This window comes from Panthera onca, chromosome C1 (genome assembly GCF_046562875.1).
Source record: "Panthera onca isolate mPanOnc1 chromosome C1, mPanOnc1 haplotype 2, whole genome shotgun sequence".
Taxonomy (NCBI): domain Eukaryota; kingdom Metazoa; phylum Chordata; class Mammalia; order Carnivora; family Felidae; genus Panthera; species Panthera onca.
The window spans coordinates 209,894,459-209,913,268 of record NC_138346.1 but is presented as its reverse complement, the minus strand read 5'-3'; the positions used below and the strand labels follow the sequence as shown (position 1 = coordinate 209,913,268).

The following is an 18,810-nucleotide window of genomic DNA, read 5'->3' as shown; positions in this document are numbered from 1 at the left end:
GGTTCATTCTTTCAATAGATATTTCAGTCCTTCCTATGAGTCAAGCACGGTTACAAGAGCTAGAAAAAATTGTAGCCAAGGAGACAAAAAAAGCTCATGCCATTAGGGGCTTAAGTTCTAGATTTTTGTTTCAGTGAGCCACTAATGGCAGTACTTTGTAGAATGCATGACCTGCTTGAGAGAACAAAAATGGAGAGGGAACAAGAGTGAAAGAATTAGTCTCTGTTATGGGTGAATTTCATTTTATCTATCATACATGTTCTTGTGTGTAAATTTAATCTTAAATGCCCCCTATAGGTCACTGTAAGAGAAAACCATGGTGAATTCCTTTACAATTGAGGAATCCTTTCACAAGCTTGTAATCAGTTCATGGGTTGGGGAAAAGTAACAATATGACGGAAGGTCTTCACATTATGTTAGGAAAGTTCTTACAAATGTTATCTTATTTAATCTTAAGAACCTTCTGAGAAAAGGTTACCATCATTTTACAAGTGAGGAGACAGCCTAGGGAGACTGGCCCCCAGCATGCTTTTTTAAATTGTGAATTGAGATAGATGTGTTATCAGTATCCTATGGGTCACATAGGTGGGAGGATTTCAATTAAAATATTTTTAAATATTTAATCAATATTTTAATTAAACTGTTTTTACCAGTAGTACGTTTTTTTCCCAGATTGTGGTAAGAATATTTTTGGCAGAAAAGTAATTATGAAAGACTCAGAAGTGTGGGGATGTGATACTGTGTAATATACTAGTGATCATTATGTCATACCACCTCCTACCAAAAAAAAGGGGGGGGGGGGACTGAAGTGTCATCCAGTAGAAACATGTAGACTAAACTGTGGTTTTCAATTTTTTTTTTAAGCTTATTTATTTCATTTGAGAGAGAGCATGCACACATGTGAGGGGCAGAGAGGGAGAGAGAGAGAGAGAATCCCAAATAGGCTGTACACTGTCAGCGTGGACCCCATGTGGGGCTTGATCCCACAAACCATGAGATCATGACCTGAACTAAAATCAAGTTGCATTTTTAATCGACTGAACCAGTTTTAAATTTTCTGGTAGACATAAAAATGTGGGAAAAAAAGGTGACATTAATTTCATTTAACTCCTAGCTTTAAAATATTACCATTTCAACATGTAGTCAATCTAAACTATTTGAAGGGTTTCTTTTTTAAAAGATAAATGTACCAAGTCCAATGTGTATTTTATAGTCACATCTCAAATTTTAAGTTACTGATAGCCACATGTAAATTGTGGCTATGTACCATATTGGACCATCCAAGTCTAATGATTAAATAATGGCAAAGATTTTTAGAATAGGCCTTTTAATCTCATATGTGTGATTAAATGTGTAAATGACAAGGACACAAAAGAACTAATATATTCTTTTTTGAATTTGATAGAGAGGAACGAAGGGGATCTTATGACTATAGCCAAGATCGTACGTATTATGAGAATGTTCGTACTCCGGGCACATATCCTGAGGACTCCAGACGGGACTATCCAGCTCGAGGGAGAGAATTTTATTCAGAATGGGAAACTTACCAAGGAGACTACTATGAATCGCGATACTATGACGATCCTCGGGAATACAGGGATTACAGAAATGATCCTTACGAACAGGATATTCGGGAATACAGTTACAGGCAAAGGGAACGAGAAAGAGAACGCGAAAGATTTGAGTCTGACCGAGACAGAGACCACGAGAGGCGGCCAAGTGAGCGCAGTCAGAGCCCGGTGCACCTGCGGCGCCCCCAGAGCCCTGGCACCTCTCCCTCACAGTCCGAGCGGCTGCCGAGTGACTCAGAGAGGAGGATTTACAGCAGGTCCTCAGACCGGAGTGGAAGCTGTAGCTCACTTTCTCCTCCAAGATATGAAAAACTGGACAAATCTCGTTTGGAACGCTATACAAAAAATGAAAAGACAGATAAAGAAAGGACTTTTGATCCTGAGAGAGTAGAAAGAGAGAGACGCTTAATAAGGAAGGAGAAAGTGGAAAAGGACAAAACTGAAAAGCAGAAACGAAAAGGAAAAGTTCATTCTCCTAGTTCTCAGTCTTCAGAGACAGACCAAGAAAATGAGAGGGAACAGAGCCCCGAAAAATCAAGGAGTTCTAATAAACTGAGCAGAGAAAAAGCTGACAAAGAAGGGATAGCAAAAAACCGCCTCGAGCTCATGCCCTGTGTAGTCTTGACCCGCGTGAAAGAAAAAGAGGGGAAAGTTATTGACCATACTCCCTTGGAAAAGCTGAAAGCCAAGCTTGATAATGACACTGCCAAGTCTTCTGCCCTAGATCAGAAACTTCAGGTCTGTCAGACAGAGCCCGCAAAGTCTGACTTGTCTAAACTGGAACCGGTTCGAATGAAAGTGCCAAAGGAAAAGGGCCTGTCAAGCCACATAGAAGTGGTAGATAAGGAAGGCAGGCTTAAATCCAGGAAGCACCTAAAACCAGAGCAGACTGCTGATGGGGTCAGCGCTGCAGATTTGGAGAAGCTGGAAGCAAGGAAGCGGCGCTTTGCAGATTCCAATTTGAAAGTAGAAAAGCAAAAGTCAGAAGTCAAGAAAAGTAGTCCAGAGATGGAGGAAGCTCGGGTACTTTTAAAAAAGCAGCCTGACCTATCCTCTAGAGACATCCTTCTGCTGAGGGAAGGAGAGTCAGAAAGAAAGCCTGCGAGGAAAGAAATTCTTAAACGAGAATCTAAGAAAATAAAACTAGACAGACTTAATGCTGCTCCCAGCCCCAAAGAGTGTCAGGAGCTTGCCAGCGTTTCTGTTGGGACTGGCTCAAGGCCCAACTCAGACCTACAAGCAAGGCTGGGAGAACCAGTATGTGACTCTGTGGAAAATCAAGAAATCCAGTCAAAAAAACCTATTCCCTCAAAACCACAACTCAAACAGTTGCAATTATTAGATGATCAGGGACCAGAGAGAGAAGATATTAGGAAAAACTATTGCAGTCTTCGTGATGAAACACTTGAATGTAAACCAAGCCAAGAGAAACCACATTCAGTAAATACTGAAGAAAAAATTGGCATTGATATTGATCACACGCAGAGTTACCGAAAACAAATGGAGCAGAGTCGGAGAAAACAGCAGATGGAGATGGAAATAGCCAAGTCTGAGAAGTTTGGCAGTCCTAAAAAAGATGTAGATGAATATGAAAGACGTAGTTTGGTTCACGAGGTAGGCAAACCCCCCCAAGATGTCACTGACGACTCTCCTCCTAGCAAAAAGAAAAGGATGGACCACGTGGATTTTGATGTCTGCACCAAGAGAGAGAGGAATTACCGAAGTTCACGCCAGATCAGTGAAGATTCTGAAAGGGCTGGCGGTTCTCCCAGCATCCGACATGGCTCTTTCCACGAAGACGACGACCCTATAGGCTCCCCTAGGCTCATGTCAGTAAGAGGGTCTCCTAAAGTAGAAGAAAAAGGTCTCCCCTATTCTAACATCACGGTCAGAGAAGAGTCTTTAAAATTTAATCCTTATGATTCTAGCAGGAGAGAACAGATGGCAGACATGGCCAAAATAAAGCTCTCGGTCTTGAATTCTGAAGATGAACTAAACCGGTGGGATTCTCAAATGAAACAAGATGCCAGCAGATTTGATGTGAGTTTCCCAAACAGCATAATTAAGAGAGACAGCCTTCGAAAGAGGTCTGTACGTGACTTGGAACCTGGGGAGGTGCCTTCTGATTCTGATGAAGACGGTGAACACAAATCCCACTCACCCAGAGCCTCTGCACTATATGAAAGTTCTCGGTTGTCTTTTTTATTGAGGGACAGAGAAGACAAGCTACGTGAGCGAGAGGAAAGACTCTCCAGTTCTTTAGAAAGGAACAAATTTTACTCTTTTGCACTGGATAAGACAATCACACCAGACACGAAGGCTTTGCTTGAAAGAGCTAAGTCCCTCTCTTCATCTCGAGAAGAAAACTGGTCTTTTCTTGATTGGGACTCCCGTTTTGCCAATTTTCGAAACAACAAAGATAAAGAGAAGGTTGACTCTGCTCCAAGACCTATCCCATCCTGGTACATGAAAAAGAAGAAAATTCGGACTGATTCCGAAGGAAAAATGGATGATAAAAAAGATGACCATAAAGAAGAAGAACAGGAAAGACAAGAATTATTTGCTTCTCGTTTTTTACACAGCTCAATCTTTGAACAAGATTCCAAGCGATTGCAGCATCTGGAGAGAAAAGACGAGGAATCAGACTTCGTTGCTGGCAGGTTGTATGGGAGGCAGACGTCTGATGGAGCAAACAGCACGGCTGACGTGATTCAAGAGCCAGTAGTTCTTTTCCATAGCAGATTTATGGAACTCACGCGAATGCAACAGAAAGAAAAGGAAAAAGACCAAAAACCCAAAGAGGCTGAAAAACAGGAAGATACAGAGGATCATCCTGAGACCCCAGAGTCTGCCTCTGAGAGTAAAGAGGTGGAACCGAAGACCCCCCTTCCCATTGGGCCTCCTGCTGTCACAGCTGTAACTCCAGAGTCAGCATCGTCATCACCGGAAAAGGCGACAGCAGGTGAAAAAGCAGGGGAGGTGCCTTTGGTGACAGAAGAGAAGCCCAGGGAGCCAGCCTCTGCCTCAGAAGAAGCAAAGCCTGTGTCTGAGCAGGCTCCCGCTGCCGTGCAGCAAACCGAGCAAGGCGACCTGCCCCCAGGAGCGGACGCCAATAAAGATGCTGCCAGGACTCCATCAGTTGTTGAAGAAAGTTCATCAGTTGACCAGCTGCCTTATCTGGACACCAAGCCTCCAACTCCGGGGGCCTCATTTTCTCAGGTTGAGGTCACTGTAGATCCAGAACCCGACAGTGCCCAACCGCTTTCAAAACCGACTCAGAAGCCTGAGGACGCTGATGAGCCCAAAGTGGAAAAGCCAAACTCAGCCGCTAATGTTGAGCCCAGTGCAAATCCAAAAGCTGAAGTTGTCCCTGAGGTTCAGCCTCAAGCTGCTGAAGACATTGAGGTCGATCCTCCGGTTGCCATGAAAGATAAAAAGCCAAACAAAAGTAAGCGTTCCAAGACCCCTGTTCAGGCCACCGCAGCAAGTACTGTGGAGAAGCCTGTCACCCGGAAGAGCGAGCGGATAGACCGGGAGAAACTCAAGCGGTCCAATTCTCCGCGGGGAGAAGCACAGAAGCTTTTAGAATTGAAGATGGAGGCAGAGAAGATTACAAGGACCGCCTCTAAAAATGCCACGGCAGACCCAGAACACCCAGAACCAAGCTTGCCCCTCAGCCGAACGAGGCGCCGGAACGTGAGGAGTGTCTATGCAACCATGGGAGACCACGAGAGCCGCTCTCCCGTCAAGGAGCCCACTGAGCAGCCACGAGTGACCAGGAAGAGACTGGAGCGAGAGCTGCAGGAGGCCGCGGCGGTTCCCACGACCCCACGGAGGGGAAGGCCTCCGAAAACACGCCGTCGAGCTGAAGAAGATGAGGAGACCGAGGCCAAAGAACCAGTTGAGACGCTCAAACCAGCGGAGGGATGGAGGTCCCCACGAGCCCAAAAATCAGGAGCTGCTGGTGGCCCACAAGGGAAAAGAGGCAAAAACGAGCCAAAAGTTGATGCTGAACGTCTGGAGGCGGCCACTGAGGTGAGTCCCCAGGTCAGTGTGAAAGAAAATAATACAAAGTCCAAGGCTGATAAAGAAGAAGCAGGAAGTGAACAGAAACGTGACAAAAAAGAAATTGGCACAGACAAAAATGTACCAGAAGCCCCTGCAGTTGAAGTGGTAGAGAAAAAAGCAGCCCCTGAAAAAAACTCCAAGTCAAAGAGAGGGAGATCTCGAAACTCTAGGTCAGCAGCGGACAAATCTGCAAATCTGAAAACTGCGGATACCAGTGCAAGTCCCAGCGTGGCCGCGGGCCCTGCGGGGCCGGCAGCGGAAAAGGAAGCTGAGGTAGTGGCGGGTCCCCCTGAGAAGAGCGAGAGTCCCCAGAAGGAGGGGAGTTTATCTTCCCAGTTGAACAGCGATCCGGCCCGTCTGGAGAAGGAACCGGAGGAGAAGGAAGATGTGTCTGCCACTACGCCGTCCCCAGAACCAAATCAGTTAGCCAGGCAGATGGAGCTAGAGCAGGCCGTGGAGAACATCGCGAAGCTCACGGAGACCACCTCCGCGGCCTTCAAGGCGGCGGCCACAGATGCACCAGAGGGCCTCTCCACAGAGGATGGGGACAAGCCCGCACACCAAGCAAGTGAAACAGAACTGGCTGCGGCCATTGGCTCCATCATCAATGACATTTCTGGGGAGCCAGAAAACTTCCCAGCAGCCGCCCCTTACCCTGCAGAACCACAGGCAGATCTACAGCCCCGTCCTCAAGTGCTGCGGCCCCCTGGGGAGGGAATGGAGCCTGAGACCCATGAGGCTGTGTCCGGCATCTTGGAGACCGAGGCTGCCGCAGAATCTTCTGGGCCACCAGTCAGTGCCCCTGACCCCTCAGCAGGCCCAGCAGATACCAAGGAAGCTGGAGGGAACAGCAGTGAACCCTCCCAGCCAGTGCCAGAAGCCAAAGGATCAAAAGAAGCAGAAGTCCCTCTTGCTCGGAAAGAGAAAGGGCGCCAGAAGACAACTCGATCACGCCGCAAACGGAATACAAATAAGAAAACGGGGGTCAGTACAGAGACTCCCGTCTCTGAACCTGACCAAGGTCAAAGCAAGAGTCCTGCTACAAATGAGGGGAGGGTGGCGCCACCCCCAGAAGCGCCACAGGAAGAGAAGCAGAGAGAAAAGCCCCAGTCCGCCCCGCCTGAGTCCTGTTCTTCTGACCCAAGCAAGACCCCATCCCTGGAGAACTTGTCCCAAGACAGCGGCGTGGAAGAAAAGACACCGACCAGAGCATCTGCACTCCCAGACCTTCCCCCGCCCTCCCAGCCAGCACCAGTGGAGGACGAGCCTCAGGCCAGATTCAAGGTGCATTCCATCATTGAAAGTGACCCAGTGACCCCACCCAGTGACTCCAGCACACCCACCCCCCCAATTCTTTCTGTAACTGCAGCAAAGCTCCCACCTCCTGTCGCCTCTGGGGGGCTCCCACACCAGAGCTCCTCTACGAAGGTCACAGAGTGGATCACGAGGCAGGAGGAGCCTCGGGCTCAGTCCACCCCATCTCCAGCTCTTCCCCCAGACACGAAAGCTTCTGACATCGACACCAGCTCCAGTACGCTGAGGAAGATCCTCATGGACCCCAAATACGTCTCCGCCACTGGCGTCACTTCCACGAGTGTCACGACTGCCATTGCAGAGCCCGTCAGTGCCGCCCCTTGCCTGCATGAGGCACCGCCCCCTCCTCCAGTTGAGTCTAAAAAGCCTCTTTTAGAAGAAAAACCAGCGGCTCCAGTAACCAACACCTCTGACACACAGGCCCCAGAGGCTCCAGTAGCCGCTGAAAAGGAAAAGGTGGCTCCAGTCATTGCTCCCAAAATTACTTCTGTTATTAGTCGGATGCCCGTGAGCATTGATTTGGAGAACTCGCAAAAGATCACTCTGGCAAAACCAGCTCCTCAAACCCTGACTGGCCTGGTGAGCGCTCTGACGGGCCTGGTGAATGTGTCCTTGGTCCCAGTGAATGCCCTTACCGGCCCGGTGAATGCCCTCAAAAGCTCTGTGAAGGGCCCGGTGACCACGCTGAAAGGTTTGGTGAACACTCCTGCCGGCCCCGTGAACGTCCTAAAGGGGCCCGTGAACGTTCTGACGGGGCCAGTGAACGTTCTCACCACCCCGGTGAATGCCACCGTGGGCGCGGTGAACGCCGCTGCGGGTGCTGTGAACGCCACCGTGGGCGCGGTGAACGCCGCTGCGGGCGCCATGAATGCAGGCGCGGTGACAGTCACGGCAGGTGCAGTAACCGCTGCCTCTGGCAGTGTGACTGCCACAACAGGTGCGGTGACTGTGGCAGGTGCAGTGATTACACCGTCAGCAAAGTGCAAACCCAGACCGAGCACTAATGAAAACAGTCGGTTCCACCCGGGGTCCATGTCGGTGATTGACGACCGTCCAGCAGACACGGGCTCTGGTGCCGGCCTGCGTGTGAACACGTCCGAAGGGGTCGTGCTCCTGAGCTATTCGGGGCAGAAGACCGAAGGCCCGCAGCGGATCAGCGCCAAGATTAGCCAGATCCCCCCCGCCAGTGCAATGGACATCGAATTTCAGCAGTCGGTGTCCAAGTCCCAGGTCAAACCGGATGCTGTCGCACCAGCGCAGCCTTCGCCCAAAGGCCCCCAGGCTCCTTCAGGCTATGCAAATGTGGCCACCCATTCTACTCTGGTACTGACTGCCCAGACGTACAACGCGTCTCCTGTGATTTCATCTGTTAAGGCTGACCGTCCATCCCTGGAGAAGCCCGAGCCCATTCACCTCTCTGTGTCCACCCCTGTCACCCAGGGTGGCACAGTGAAGGTTCTCACCCAGGGCATAAACACACCCCCAGTGCTGGTTCACAACCAGCTGGTCCTCACCCCAAGCATAGTCACCACGAATAAAAAGCTTGCTGACCCCGTCACCCTCAAAATAGAGACCAAGGTCCTTCAGCCGGCTAACCTGGGGTCTGCGCTCACTCCCCACCACCCTCCTGCTCTGCCCAGCAAACTGCCTACAGAAGTGAACCACGTCGCCTCGGGGCCCAGTACCCCGACAGATCGAACGGTCTCCCATTTGGCAGCCACGAAGCCAGATGCGCATTCTCCTCGCCCCAGCGGGCCCGCTCCGACCCCCTTCCCGAGAGCGTGTCACCCCAGCAGCACCACGTCCACCGCGCTCTCCACTAATGCCACGGTCATGCTGGCTGCGGGCATTCCTGTGCCTCAGTTCATCTCTAGCATACACCCGGAGCAGTCTGTCATCATGCCCCCGCACAGCATCACCCAGACCGTGTCCCTCAGCCACCTGTCCCAGGGCGAGGTAAGAATGAACACTCCCACGCTGCCCAGCATCACCTACAGCATCCGGCCAGAGACCCTTCACTCTCCGAGGGCCCCTCTGCAGCCCCAGCAGATAGAGGTCCGGGCCCCGCAGCGTGCAGGCACACCGCAGCCAGCCACGGCTGGCGTGCCGGCCTTGGCCCCCCAACACCCTGCAGAGGAAGAAGTGCATTATCACCTCCCTGTCGCTCGAGCTGCGGCCCCTGTGCAGTCAGAGGTGCTGGTCATGCAGTCCGAGTACCGACTGCACCCATACACCGTGCCCCGGGACGTGAGGATCATGGTGCATCCGCACGTGACGGCAGTCAGCGAGCAGCCCCGGGCAGCCGACGGGGTAGTGAAGGTGCCACCAGCCAGCAAGGTCCCTCAGCAGCCCGGGAAAGACGCCACCAAGACCGCAGATGCCAAAGCCACACCAGCCCCCGCCCCCCACGGAGAGGCCCGCATCCTCACGGTCACCCCCAGCAGCCAGCTCCAGGGGCTGCCTCTCACCCCACCCGTGGTGGTGACCCATGGGGTGCAGATCGTGCACTCCAGCGGGGAGCTGTTTCAGGAGTACAGATACGGAGACATCCGCACCTACCACAGCCCCGCGCAGCTCACACACACGCAGTTTCCTGCTGCCGCCTCCATCGGTCTACCTCCTCGGACCAAGGCTCCCGCTCAGGTGAGTGCCACCGATCAGCCTTACTCCCTATAGCGGTTGAGACGCCAGTGAGGTCCCCAAAATGTGTCGCCGTTTTCGTGAGTTTAAAGAGGAGCTCCCTAAGTTGCAGGATGAGGGGATCAGGTCACAGTGCGGAGGGCGGAGACACGGGAAGGAGCTGTGGGAACCAGGAGGTGGCTACTGGCTGCAGGGGGGGAGGAGGGAGGAGCGAGCGGGTGACCTCCCACCAGAACCTTCAATCCCGAGTGCCCAAGAGGATCGGCACCATGGGCCTGGCTCACCGGAGGTGCCTGAGGCTGACCCTGCCCAGAAACCCGTGGCCAGTTGGTGTGGGGCAGGGTGCTGGGCACAACAGGCTCTTTACTCTGTCCCCCTCTCTCCCGCCGAACTCCAGGGCCCGGCTCCTGAAGGTGAGCCCTTGCAGCCCACTCAGCCTGCGCAGTCTACACAGCCTGTCCAGCCTGTGCAGTCCACACAGCCCGCACAGCCCACGCAGCCCTGCCAGCCCTCCCAGCTCAGCCAGCCAGGCCAGCCACCAAGCAGCAAGATGCCTCAGGTCTCCCAGGAGGCGAAGGGGACCCAGACAGGAGTCGAACAGCCTCGTCTCCCAGCCGTCCCCACAAACAGGCCAGCCGAGCCTCATGCCCCGGTCCAGAGGGCACAGGCAGAAACAAGTCAGACCTCCTACCCGTCGCCTGTGTCTGTCTCCATGAAGCCTGACCTCCCGGCCCCTCTCCCAGCTCAGGCTGCCCCAAAGCAGCCGTCGTTTGTCCCCACGACCTCAAGCCCCAGCACCCCTCCGGGACTGGCCCTGACGCACACTGAAGCCCAGGCCACCCCCAAGCCAGATTCTTCTCCACACTTGACTTCCCAGAGGCCCGTGGACATGGTCCAGCTTCTGAAGGTAAGCCTGGCCGGGGCCCCTGCCCCGCTCCCCTCCGAGCCCTGCGCGGCGTTCAGTGCCCTGAAGCCCCCACTTAGACTAGCGAGCTGTTGCCCGGGGCCGCGTCCGGCGGGGCTCTGCTCTCCGGCCCTGCGCTCACTTCCTGTCTATCTCCCCGAGAGCAGAAGTACCCCATTGTGTGGCAGGGCCTACTGGCCCTCAAGAACGACACGGCTGCCGTGCAGCTCCACTTTGTCTCCGGCAACAACGTCCTGGCACATCGGTCTCTGCCGCTTTCTGAAGGAGGCCCCCCGCTGAGGATTGCCCAGAGGATGCGGCTGGAGACCTCCCAGCTGGAAGGGGTTGCCCGGAGGATGACGGTAAGTCTCAGGGCCCAGGCAAGGAACTGCCCTGCCCGCGAGGGAGGACGTGGGGCGCCCCCACCTGCCTGTCTCCCCGGCTGGCCGTGGTAGTGGCATTCCTGCTGTGTTCGGTCTCCGATGGGGGGGGGGGGGTGGTAAAATGCCTCTAGATTCAGAAACCTTTTTTTTTTTTTTTTCAGTCAAAAAATAGGGTAGACTTGAAGGTCACCTCAGAAAGGGGGCCTTTTGTGGACGCAGGAGCTGAACCCCTGGGTTGGACAAGCCTCTACCTGGGCTGCTGTCTCCGGGGGAGGCCCCTGGTCACTGACGGCTACGCTTCTGCCACAGGTGGAGACAGATTACTGTCTGCTGCTGGCTCTGCCCTGTGGCCGTGACCAAGAGGATGTCGTGAGCCAAACTGAGTCCCTCAAGGCGGCCTTCATCACCTATCTGCAGGCCAAGCAGGCGGCAGGGATCATCAACGTTCCCAACCCCGGCTCCAATCAGGTCAGCCTGGTGTCCTCGCTCGGGGCACACGCGTGTGGGGCCGATCTAAGCTGGTGGCTTGGTTACCAGTGCCGACCAGAATAGTCCGGAGGCGGGCACAGGGCAATCTGGATAGAGGCAACAGGCAAGCAGAGTGTAGACGAGGGGCCGTCCTTGCCCCTCCCGGAGACGACCCAAGAACAGCTGAGACGGCGGAGGTTCTTAGCCTAATGCTGTGGAAGAGGTTCCCAGGAGGATAGTTTAGTTCGTGTTAGTTTTTCTGACACCTTGTAGGTTTCATCTGCTGGACAAAGTCACGGAGACGTTAGTTCCCCGGGAAACGGGGCTCCCCCCAGCTCTGTGTTGGGCCCCATCGGGGCCCCCAGTCGGGAGTGGTTGGAAGAGCGGTAGTGGGGTGACCGATGCGGAGGCGGGGGATCCCACTTTTCTCCCTCTCTCGTCCTCTTCTCCAGCCCGCCTATGTGCTACAGATCTTCCCGCCCTGTGAGTTCTCGGAGAGCCACCTGTCCCGTCTGGCCCCTGACCTCCTCGCCAGCATCTCCAATATCTCTCCCCACCTCATGATTGTCATTGCCTCTGTGTGAGCCACTGAACAGCCACCGCTCGGTGTATTTCCCCGAGGCTCTGCAGCAAAAGAGTAAACACAGGACAACCCGGTCAAGTGGAGGAAGAAGCTGCCGCAGGGGACGTACTCCACTGCCAGATGCCAGCCTCGCCCTCGAGCCTGCCCACCCGGCTCAGTCGGACAGACCCCTCTGGGCAGTGGTGCTGCTACTTGTATGTTTACATGACATTTAGCCCAAGGACAGACCACCAACCGATGGACTCTGCAGGCACCTTGGGGCTGGGTTTCCCTCCTCCTCTTGGAGAAAAGGAACTGGGCAGTGGAATTAATTTTTTGTTGTTTTTGTTTTTAAGAAACAAAACAGAACTGCCTTTGCACTAAATTAGTGACTTGGACTTTTGCACAGTGAAGACGGGCTGTGACACTCCGGATGTCTGGGTGTCCCTGAACACGCATCGAGGACTCTAACGCGGGACTTCAGGCTTCTGCTGAAACGCCGGGGTCAAGGAACATTTCACTGGGTTGTTTGGTCCCCACCCCGCCCTTCCCCTTGCTCATTTGGATGTGTCACCTTTCTTAATTCTCCTGCTGCCACCATCTGTGATTCACCCGGATGTACAGTTTACAATCAAAAAAGAGCAAACAGAAGGATTTTCTTTCTTGGTGGGATATGCAGAACTTGGGATGTGTGTATATATAAATATATAATATATATAAATATATATAATACTGACTTAAAAAAAATCAAATTCCCCTGACATACATTTTTTTTAATCTGTGCCAAAAATGTGTTTTCAGAGAAAATCTTATTTTCATACTCAGACTTTGTATTGTCACTCATTTGTATAAGTGCGCTTCGTTACAGCACGGGCCCGGCCCCCGCGATTTGAAGTGTCACACACACAAAAAGACTGTACAAAAAAGACTGGCTTCCCCTCTTCCTGTTACCTTGACCTCTCCCCCCAACTTCCTAACACTTATTAATTTATGAAACTGGTTTTCTCAGCGCAGTTTTGTTTTGTGTGTCCATTGGATTACAAACTTTATTAAAAAATACAAAACACATCCAGTGTGAATGTGATTGTCACTTGGGTGGGAGGACCGAGGGTCCTTTGCTTATGGGAACAGCTAGCCCTCGTCCCACTTGTTTCCCTCCCCAAGTCTATATGGGACCTGTCTCTTTTCTGCCACTTAATCCTCCCCAAGCATCGTTTTGTTTTATACAAAAGAGATTTCTGTCACAGACCGAACTTCCTTGTTCTTGGGTAACGCGGAAGGCACTTCAAAGTTGGATACGGGAAAAACAAACTACCCCCCCCCCCCCGCCCATGCGAACTCAGAAACCCCTCAAGCAAACTTTGGTGTCTGTCTCTCGCCCCTTCCTCCTCCAGGTCTGGAGCAGGCTGGCCCCGAGGCGGCACAGCCCGAAAGGAGGATGGGGCGACAGGAACACGGGGACCACAGACTCGGGGTCTCACGTGGGACAGTCGCGGGGCTCGTAACGGGCCTGTGCTTTTGCTGAGGGGGTGGTGCCGTCTCTGAGGGAGGGATCACGGCTGCCGGGAGCGAACTGTGGACGCGGGGCAGAGACGGCATCACGTCTCCCGCCGACGGCGGCGCTCGCGGTGCCCCCCACCCCCAACAAAGCCCCCGGCCCACACGGCTCCGGGCCCAGAGCCTGGTCGTAGACTCCCGCCGATGCACGGCAAACGGATGTTCCCCAAAGATGGCACTTAGCTCGGCCCTGATCCTGTGAGGTGAGGGCGGGGCCCGCCTGCTTCCCCAAGCCCAACGAACTGTGGCCGCTGGGCCTGGCTCTCTGCCTACCTTGCTGCTCTGGCTCAGTGGGCTTCTGAGCAGGGCTCTGTGGGTTGCCCGGATCCTGGTTAAGCCAACCCAGCGGGGCACAGGGGGAGCAGGCTCACGGCTGTGCTCCGTGGCGGGGGCGGGGAGCTCGGGTCCCGAAGCCGAACGGGTGAGAAGCCCGAGCAGGAGACCGGCCGAGGGGGCACGGGGGGTGCGTGGAGCCACCGTCTGTCCGGCCCCGGGCGTGCCGCCCACGCCCCAACTGAGGACCAGGAAGCCAGCTCTTCTCTCGACCGGTCCGGAGGCACCGGTCCCCTTCTGCACGAGGGACAGCCTGGCTTGGCCAAGAAGCTCCCCGGGTGGAGCATCGGCCCGGCTCTGGCAGCCCCCGCCCCCAACCCCACAGGGAGCTATAGGCAGCGTTAGAAAATAATCCAATTTATTCTCTAGGGAACGGGGCCACCCCTCTCAGATCTAGGGTGCCGTCCATCCTTAAATAAACAGTCAGAGGAGAGACGCCTGCTCACTCAGCAGGCGGTGGACATTCAGGGCCGGTGGGGGGCGTCTCCGCCAGAGCAGGCTGGCCGTCGGCCCCGTCCCGAGGGCGGAAGACCAGCTCCCCGGCCTGCAGCACCTGCCCGGCCGGCCACGTGCCGCCCGGCCCGTACTGCTGGTAGAAGTCCGCGTCGGTCTGGAACATGACCAGCGCCTGGGCCGTGTGGATCCGCACGTGCTGGGCCAGGCTGTTGGCGTCCAGGAACTTGTCCCCACAGGAGTCGCAGGCATAGAGGATGTGGGTGTTGGGGTCTGTGGGAGGCGGAGGGCTGCGGTCAGGATGGGGAGAGCCCTCGGGGGTTCACAGGTGTTCACGCCCCGGGCGGCCCCCTCACCTTCCTCCTGGACTTGCTTCACAGCTTTGCTGATCTCGGCCTTGAGGACTTCCGTCTCGTCGGCGGTCACCGCGGCCCCCACTGGCACCACTGTGGGCGAAGTCCAAGGGGCCTAAGGCCAAAGGCACCTGCCCGTCGCCACCACCCCAGAGGCCGGCTGCCCGCGACCAGCCCCTGCTGCCCGCGGCCCGCACCTGTGAGCTGAGTGACAGCGGTTGCCGCCAGCGCTTCGGTGGCCAGCGTGACCATGTCATCCACGGTGACCACGCTGACCTCCCCGCCCTCCTCTGGCTCCAGGATTTTGATGCCCGCCTTGCCCTGGTGCACGGTCTTCACGTGGGAGCGCAGGTTGTCCACGCGGTTGAAGCCACGGCCGCACTTGTCACACAGGTAGGGCTTCTCTCCTGAGGGGGGAGGCAAGGTTCTCGCCTGCCGTTGGGAGGGGGGGGCGGGGGGGGAGGACCTCAGTGGCCTCCAGCTGCCCCAGAGCCCCGTCTTTGCCGGTAGCGAGCGCTCTGGGGCAGCCACCAGGGCTGCACGGCAGCGTCCAGTGGCCACTGCGCCTTCTAGAAACTCTAGACGGGGTCCTCCTTTGAACTGCAGCAAGGGCGGAGGGCCCTCCCCCCCCCGCCCCCCCCAGGGACAGACAGGCAAGTGGGCACGGGCTCACCAGTGTGGATGATGATGTGCTTGGACAGGTCCCCCACGTTCACGAAGGCCTTGCTGCACACACTGCACTTGTGAGGGCGGATGTTGTCGTGGTGGCGGATGTGATTGGCCAACTGGCTGGACTGGACGAACCTGCGGGGCCGCAGAGGGAGGGGGCTTGCACCGAGCCGCACAAGCCAGGGCCCGGGGTGGCGGGGGAGCCAGGGGGGAGCCGGGGGGAGCCGGGGGGGGGGAGCCGGGCAGGCGTCTCGGGCGTGGCTGCGAGACCGGAGCCGAGGCCCGGGGCCGGGCAGCCGTCCACCCCGTTCCCAGCTGAGCTCTAGGTTCGCTTCCTGACCCCCTTCACCGTGCAGGGCGCCGGGCATGGGAGGGACGGGCGGGCGGGCGGGCGGGCGGGCGGGGCAGGACCTCTTGCCGCAGCGCTCGCAGACGTAGGGCTTCTCGCCGGTGTGCTGGCGCACGTGCGCGATGAGGGAGCTGGCCTGGGTGAAGGCCTTGCCGCACATCACGCACTGGCACGGCTTCTCGCCTGGGGACGGGGGGAGGCGACGGGAGAAGGTGTCGGCGCCCGCTCCTCCCCGAGCGCCTTCCCCAGCCTCCAGGCGCCCGCCGCCCGGCCCGGCCCGGCCCGGCCACCTGTGTGGATGCGGACGTGCCGCTGCAGAGCGCCGGGGTCCGCGAACTGCCGCTGGCAGTGGATGCACACGTAGGGCTTCTCCCCGCTGTGGATCCGGAGGTGCCGCTTGAGGTTCCCTGCGGCGGGATGCAGGAGGGCCCGCGTGAGCGCCGGCGGCGGGGGGGGGGGGGGGGGCAAGGAGCGGAGGGGCGTGACGCGAGGGCAGCCGGGGCAGCCCCGGCCCTACCTGAGGTGGTGAACTGCTTCCCACACTCTCGGCACTTGAGGGGCCCGTCCGCGATGTGGATCTTCAGGTGGGCCTTCAGATTCCCCACCTGCGCCCGGGCAGGGGTCAGAGGGGGCCACCCCGCGCAACCGGCCTCGGCCACCCCTCCCGCCGGCGAACAAGGGATTCTCGGCCCTCTCCCGGGCCCGCGGACCACTCCGTCCTTCCTCGAGGCCCGTGGAACGTTCCAGGTCCCGGAGGCGAAAAGGGAAAACCACCCCCGCCCCCGCCCCGGGTCTTTGGGGCCCGAGCCACCACCTCCCGCCCCAGATTCCGCGGCAGAGCGGTCAGAGCTTCGCCGGGGCGGGGCCCCGTCTGCTTCGGTCCCCGGCGCGGCCGGCCCCCCTGGCCGCTCCGTCGGCACGCACCTGGTTGAACTTCTTGTCACAGTGCGGGCACTTGTGCTCCTTGTCGGTGTCGTGGGTCTCCAGGTGGCGCATCTTGGAGGTGGGGTCGGAGAAGGAGCGGCCGCAGTAGTCGCACTGGTAGGGCTTCTCGCCGCTGTGCACCAGCTGGTGGCGCTTCAGGTTGCCCGACGTGGTGAACAGCTTGCCGCAGTCCCCGCAGCGGTAGCGCGCCTCGCCCGAGTGCCGCTTCTTGTGCAGGTTCAGCAGGCTGATGAGCCGGTAGCTCTTGCCGCACTCCTCGCAGCCGTACGGCTTCAGCGGGCTGGGGGGCACGGGGCGACAGGGAGAGGGGACGGTCGCCGGGTGCCCAGAGGCCGGGGCCCTGCGGGGGCCGGGGGGGGGCGGCGTACCTGTGCGTCTTCTCGTGGGCCTTGCAGGCGGCCGGGTCCGAGAAGGCCTTGCTGCACTCCCGGCACGAGAAGGGCTTCTCGCCCGTGTGGATGCGGATGTGCCGCTTGAAGTTGCCCGTGTGCGTGAACTCCTTCCCGCAGTCCTGCAGGGCGCAGTGGGGGGCGGGCATCAGGGACTGCGGGGCCGCGAGGGGGGAAGGGGAGGGGAGGGGGGGGAGCGAGGGGAGGGCCGCACCTCGCACTTGTGGATGACCGAGCCGTAGGCCTTGGACTCGGTGCGGTCGCCGTAGGTGCCCGAGCGCGGGCCCCGGGCCTCGGTGCCCAGCTCCTGGCCCGAGTCCGTGCTGGCAGACTCCTCGCTCTCCTCGGGGGGCTCCCCCTTCTCCAGCGGCGGCCCCTCTTCCTTGACCTCGGCGGCCGCTGCGCCTTCGTCCTCCTGCTCTTCTCCTTTCCTGGCCGGCTCCACCTCCATTTCTGCCGGAGAAGGGTGGGCACTGAGGCGCTCGGGAGGGCCGGAAGGGACCTCGGAGCCAGCGAAGGCCGAGGGCTCGTCTCCGCAGCCCTCCCTGTGCGCGCGAGTCCCCTGCAGGGGCCAGCTCGGCGTGGCCACCACAGACAAGCGGCCCCGGTGCCGGCCGGGGAGAGGGCAGAGGACACTGCGGAGCAGGCCGCTCGCTGCCGGGAGGTGGGACCGGGCCTCCGCCCCCGGGGGAAGCCGGGCTGGCGGCACGGCGGGTGCGGGGGGTGGCCGGGACGCCGCGGCCACGCCGAGGCTGCGTCAGGAACACGTCCGCGCCGAGAGAAGCCCGGCCGGGGTGCACGACCGAGACAGCGGTCAGGAGTTGACCGTGGCAAGACGGCCTCGGCCGAAGCTACAGCCTGAGTCAGAGCGGGATCAGCTTGGGGGCTGGGGGGTCGGGGAAGGGGCCCGGGGGGACGCGTGAGCGACGGCCGCCCGGCCGGGCCGGTGGCAGGGCACCTTGCTCCGAGCCGTCCGACAAGGCGGCCTCGGCCTCCGCAGCGGCCATGCTGCTCGTGGGGTCGGGCTTGGGCTCCACAGAGGGCGGCTCCCGGGGGGCGTCGGCCTTCTCTGTCTGCTCTGCACCTGGGTGGGGTGTGGGAACACCGAGGCTGCGTGAGGACCCTCCCTCTGGCAGCCAGATGGCCGGGACCAGGCCCCCGGGGCCCCCGGGGAGTGGCTGTGGCCCGGCGTGGGGCTGGGGGGGGGGGGGGGGGGCCGCACGTCCAAACTCAGGCTACTTGTGCCCGTGCTCTCGCTGCAGCAGGTGCCTTGGAGTGAACGGCTCTCCCAGTCCCAGGAGGCCCCCCCCCCCACCCCCCGGGAGGCCGCTCACTGCCCCAGGGCCCAGGCTGCCGGGGGGAGGTGACAGACTCGGCGTCACAACTCACCGCTGGCCGTGCTCTCGGCCTGGCCGCCCCGCTCCTCCTTGGGCTCCCTGTCTGGGCCCGTGGGTGGACCGCTTCCGGCCGGGTCCAGCTCGCTCAGCACGGCAGCAGCCGCCTTTTCCTCTTTGGCTCTCTTGTCTCCTCCTGGAGATGGAACGGGACAGTCTTGCCATTTCCCACCACGTGCCCACCGCCTGGAGGGGTGAGGTGGCCCGGAACTTGCTGGCTCTTCCAGATCCTCCCTGGGGAGACACCTACATATTGGCTGACCAGACTGCTCATCGGGCACCCACTCCATGCCAGGCCACCGGCTGAGCACAGAATAAACAGTCCCGGATGCTGCTTCCGCGGGGGCTCCCGCCCTGGTCAGGGAGCAGACCTCACACGCAAAGCAATACCGCCCATCAGAGCTCCGTGCTCAGGAGGGAGACGGGCTCTCCGCAAGGGGTACCACGAGAGCCTGGCC

The 18,810-nt window shown here is 58.1% G+C and overlaps 2 protein-coding genes across 7 annotated transcripts in view; one reads left to right on the top strand and one right to left on the bottom strand.

Annotated features, from left to right (window-relative positions):
* The window catches only part of SPEN (spen family transcriptional repressor), a 101,211-nt gene extending 88,235 nt beyond the window's left edge, over positions 1–12,976 (top strand). For all 4 annotated transcript variants that reach the window (XM_078452342.2, XM_078452341.2, XM_078452343.2 and 1 more), the window contains 5 exons: positions 1,406–9,596; positions 9,991–10,500; positions 10,665–10,859; positions 11,190–11,348; positions 11,801–12,976. In XM_078452342.2, coding sequence (XP_078308468.2) covers positions 1,406–9,596; positions 9,991–10,500; positions 10,665–10,859; positions 11,190–11,348; positions 11,801–11,932 — 9,187 coding nt within the window. In that variant the 3' untranslated portion in view covers positions 11,933–12,976. The remainder of the gene's footprint in view (positions 1–1,405; positions 9,597–9,990; positions 10,501–10,664; positions 10,860–11,189; positions 11,349–11,800) is intronic.
* A 1,165-nt stretch (positions 12,977–14,141) lies between these two features.
* The window catches only part of ZBTB17 (zinc finger and BTB domain containing 17), a 33,073-nt gene continuing 28,404 nt past the window's right edge, over positions 14,142–18,810 (bottom strand). For all 3 annotated transcript variants that reach the window (XM_078452338.2, XM_078452337.2, XM_078452340.2), the window contains 12 exons: positions 18,348–18,488; positions 17,917–18,042; positions 17,173–17,411; positions 16,938–17,080; positions 16,549–16,849; positions 16,142–16,229; positions 15,915–16,031; positions 15,687–15,807; positions 15,280–15,410; positions 14,804–15,013; positions 14,610–14,699; positions 14,142–14,526 (listed from right to left, as the gene is read on the bottom strand). In XM_078452338.2, the coding sequence (XP_078308464.1) occupies positions 14,243–14,526; positions 14,610–14,699; positions 14,804–15,013; positions 15,280–15,410; positions 15,687–15,807; positions 15,915–16,031; positions 16,142–16,229; positions 16,549–16,849; positions 16,938–17,080; positions 17,173–17,411; positions 17,917–18,042; positions 18,348–18,488 (1,991 nt within the window). In that variant the 3' untranslated portion in view covers positions 14,142–14,242. The remainder of the gene's footprint in view (positions 14,527–14,609; positions 14,700–14,803; positions 15,014–15,279; positions 15,411–15,686; positions 15,808–15,914; positions 16,032–16,141; positions 16,230–16,548; positions 16,850–16,937; positions 17,081–17,172; positions 17,412–17,916; positions 18,043–18,347; positions 18,489–18,810) is intronic.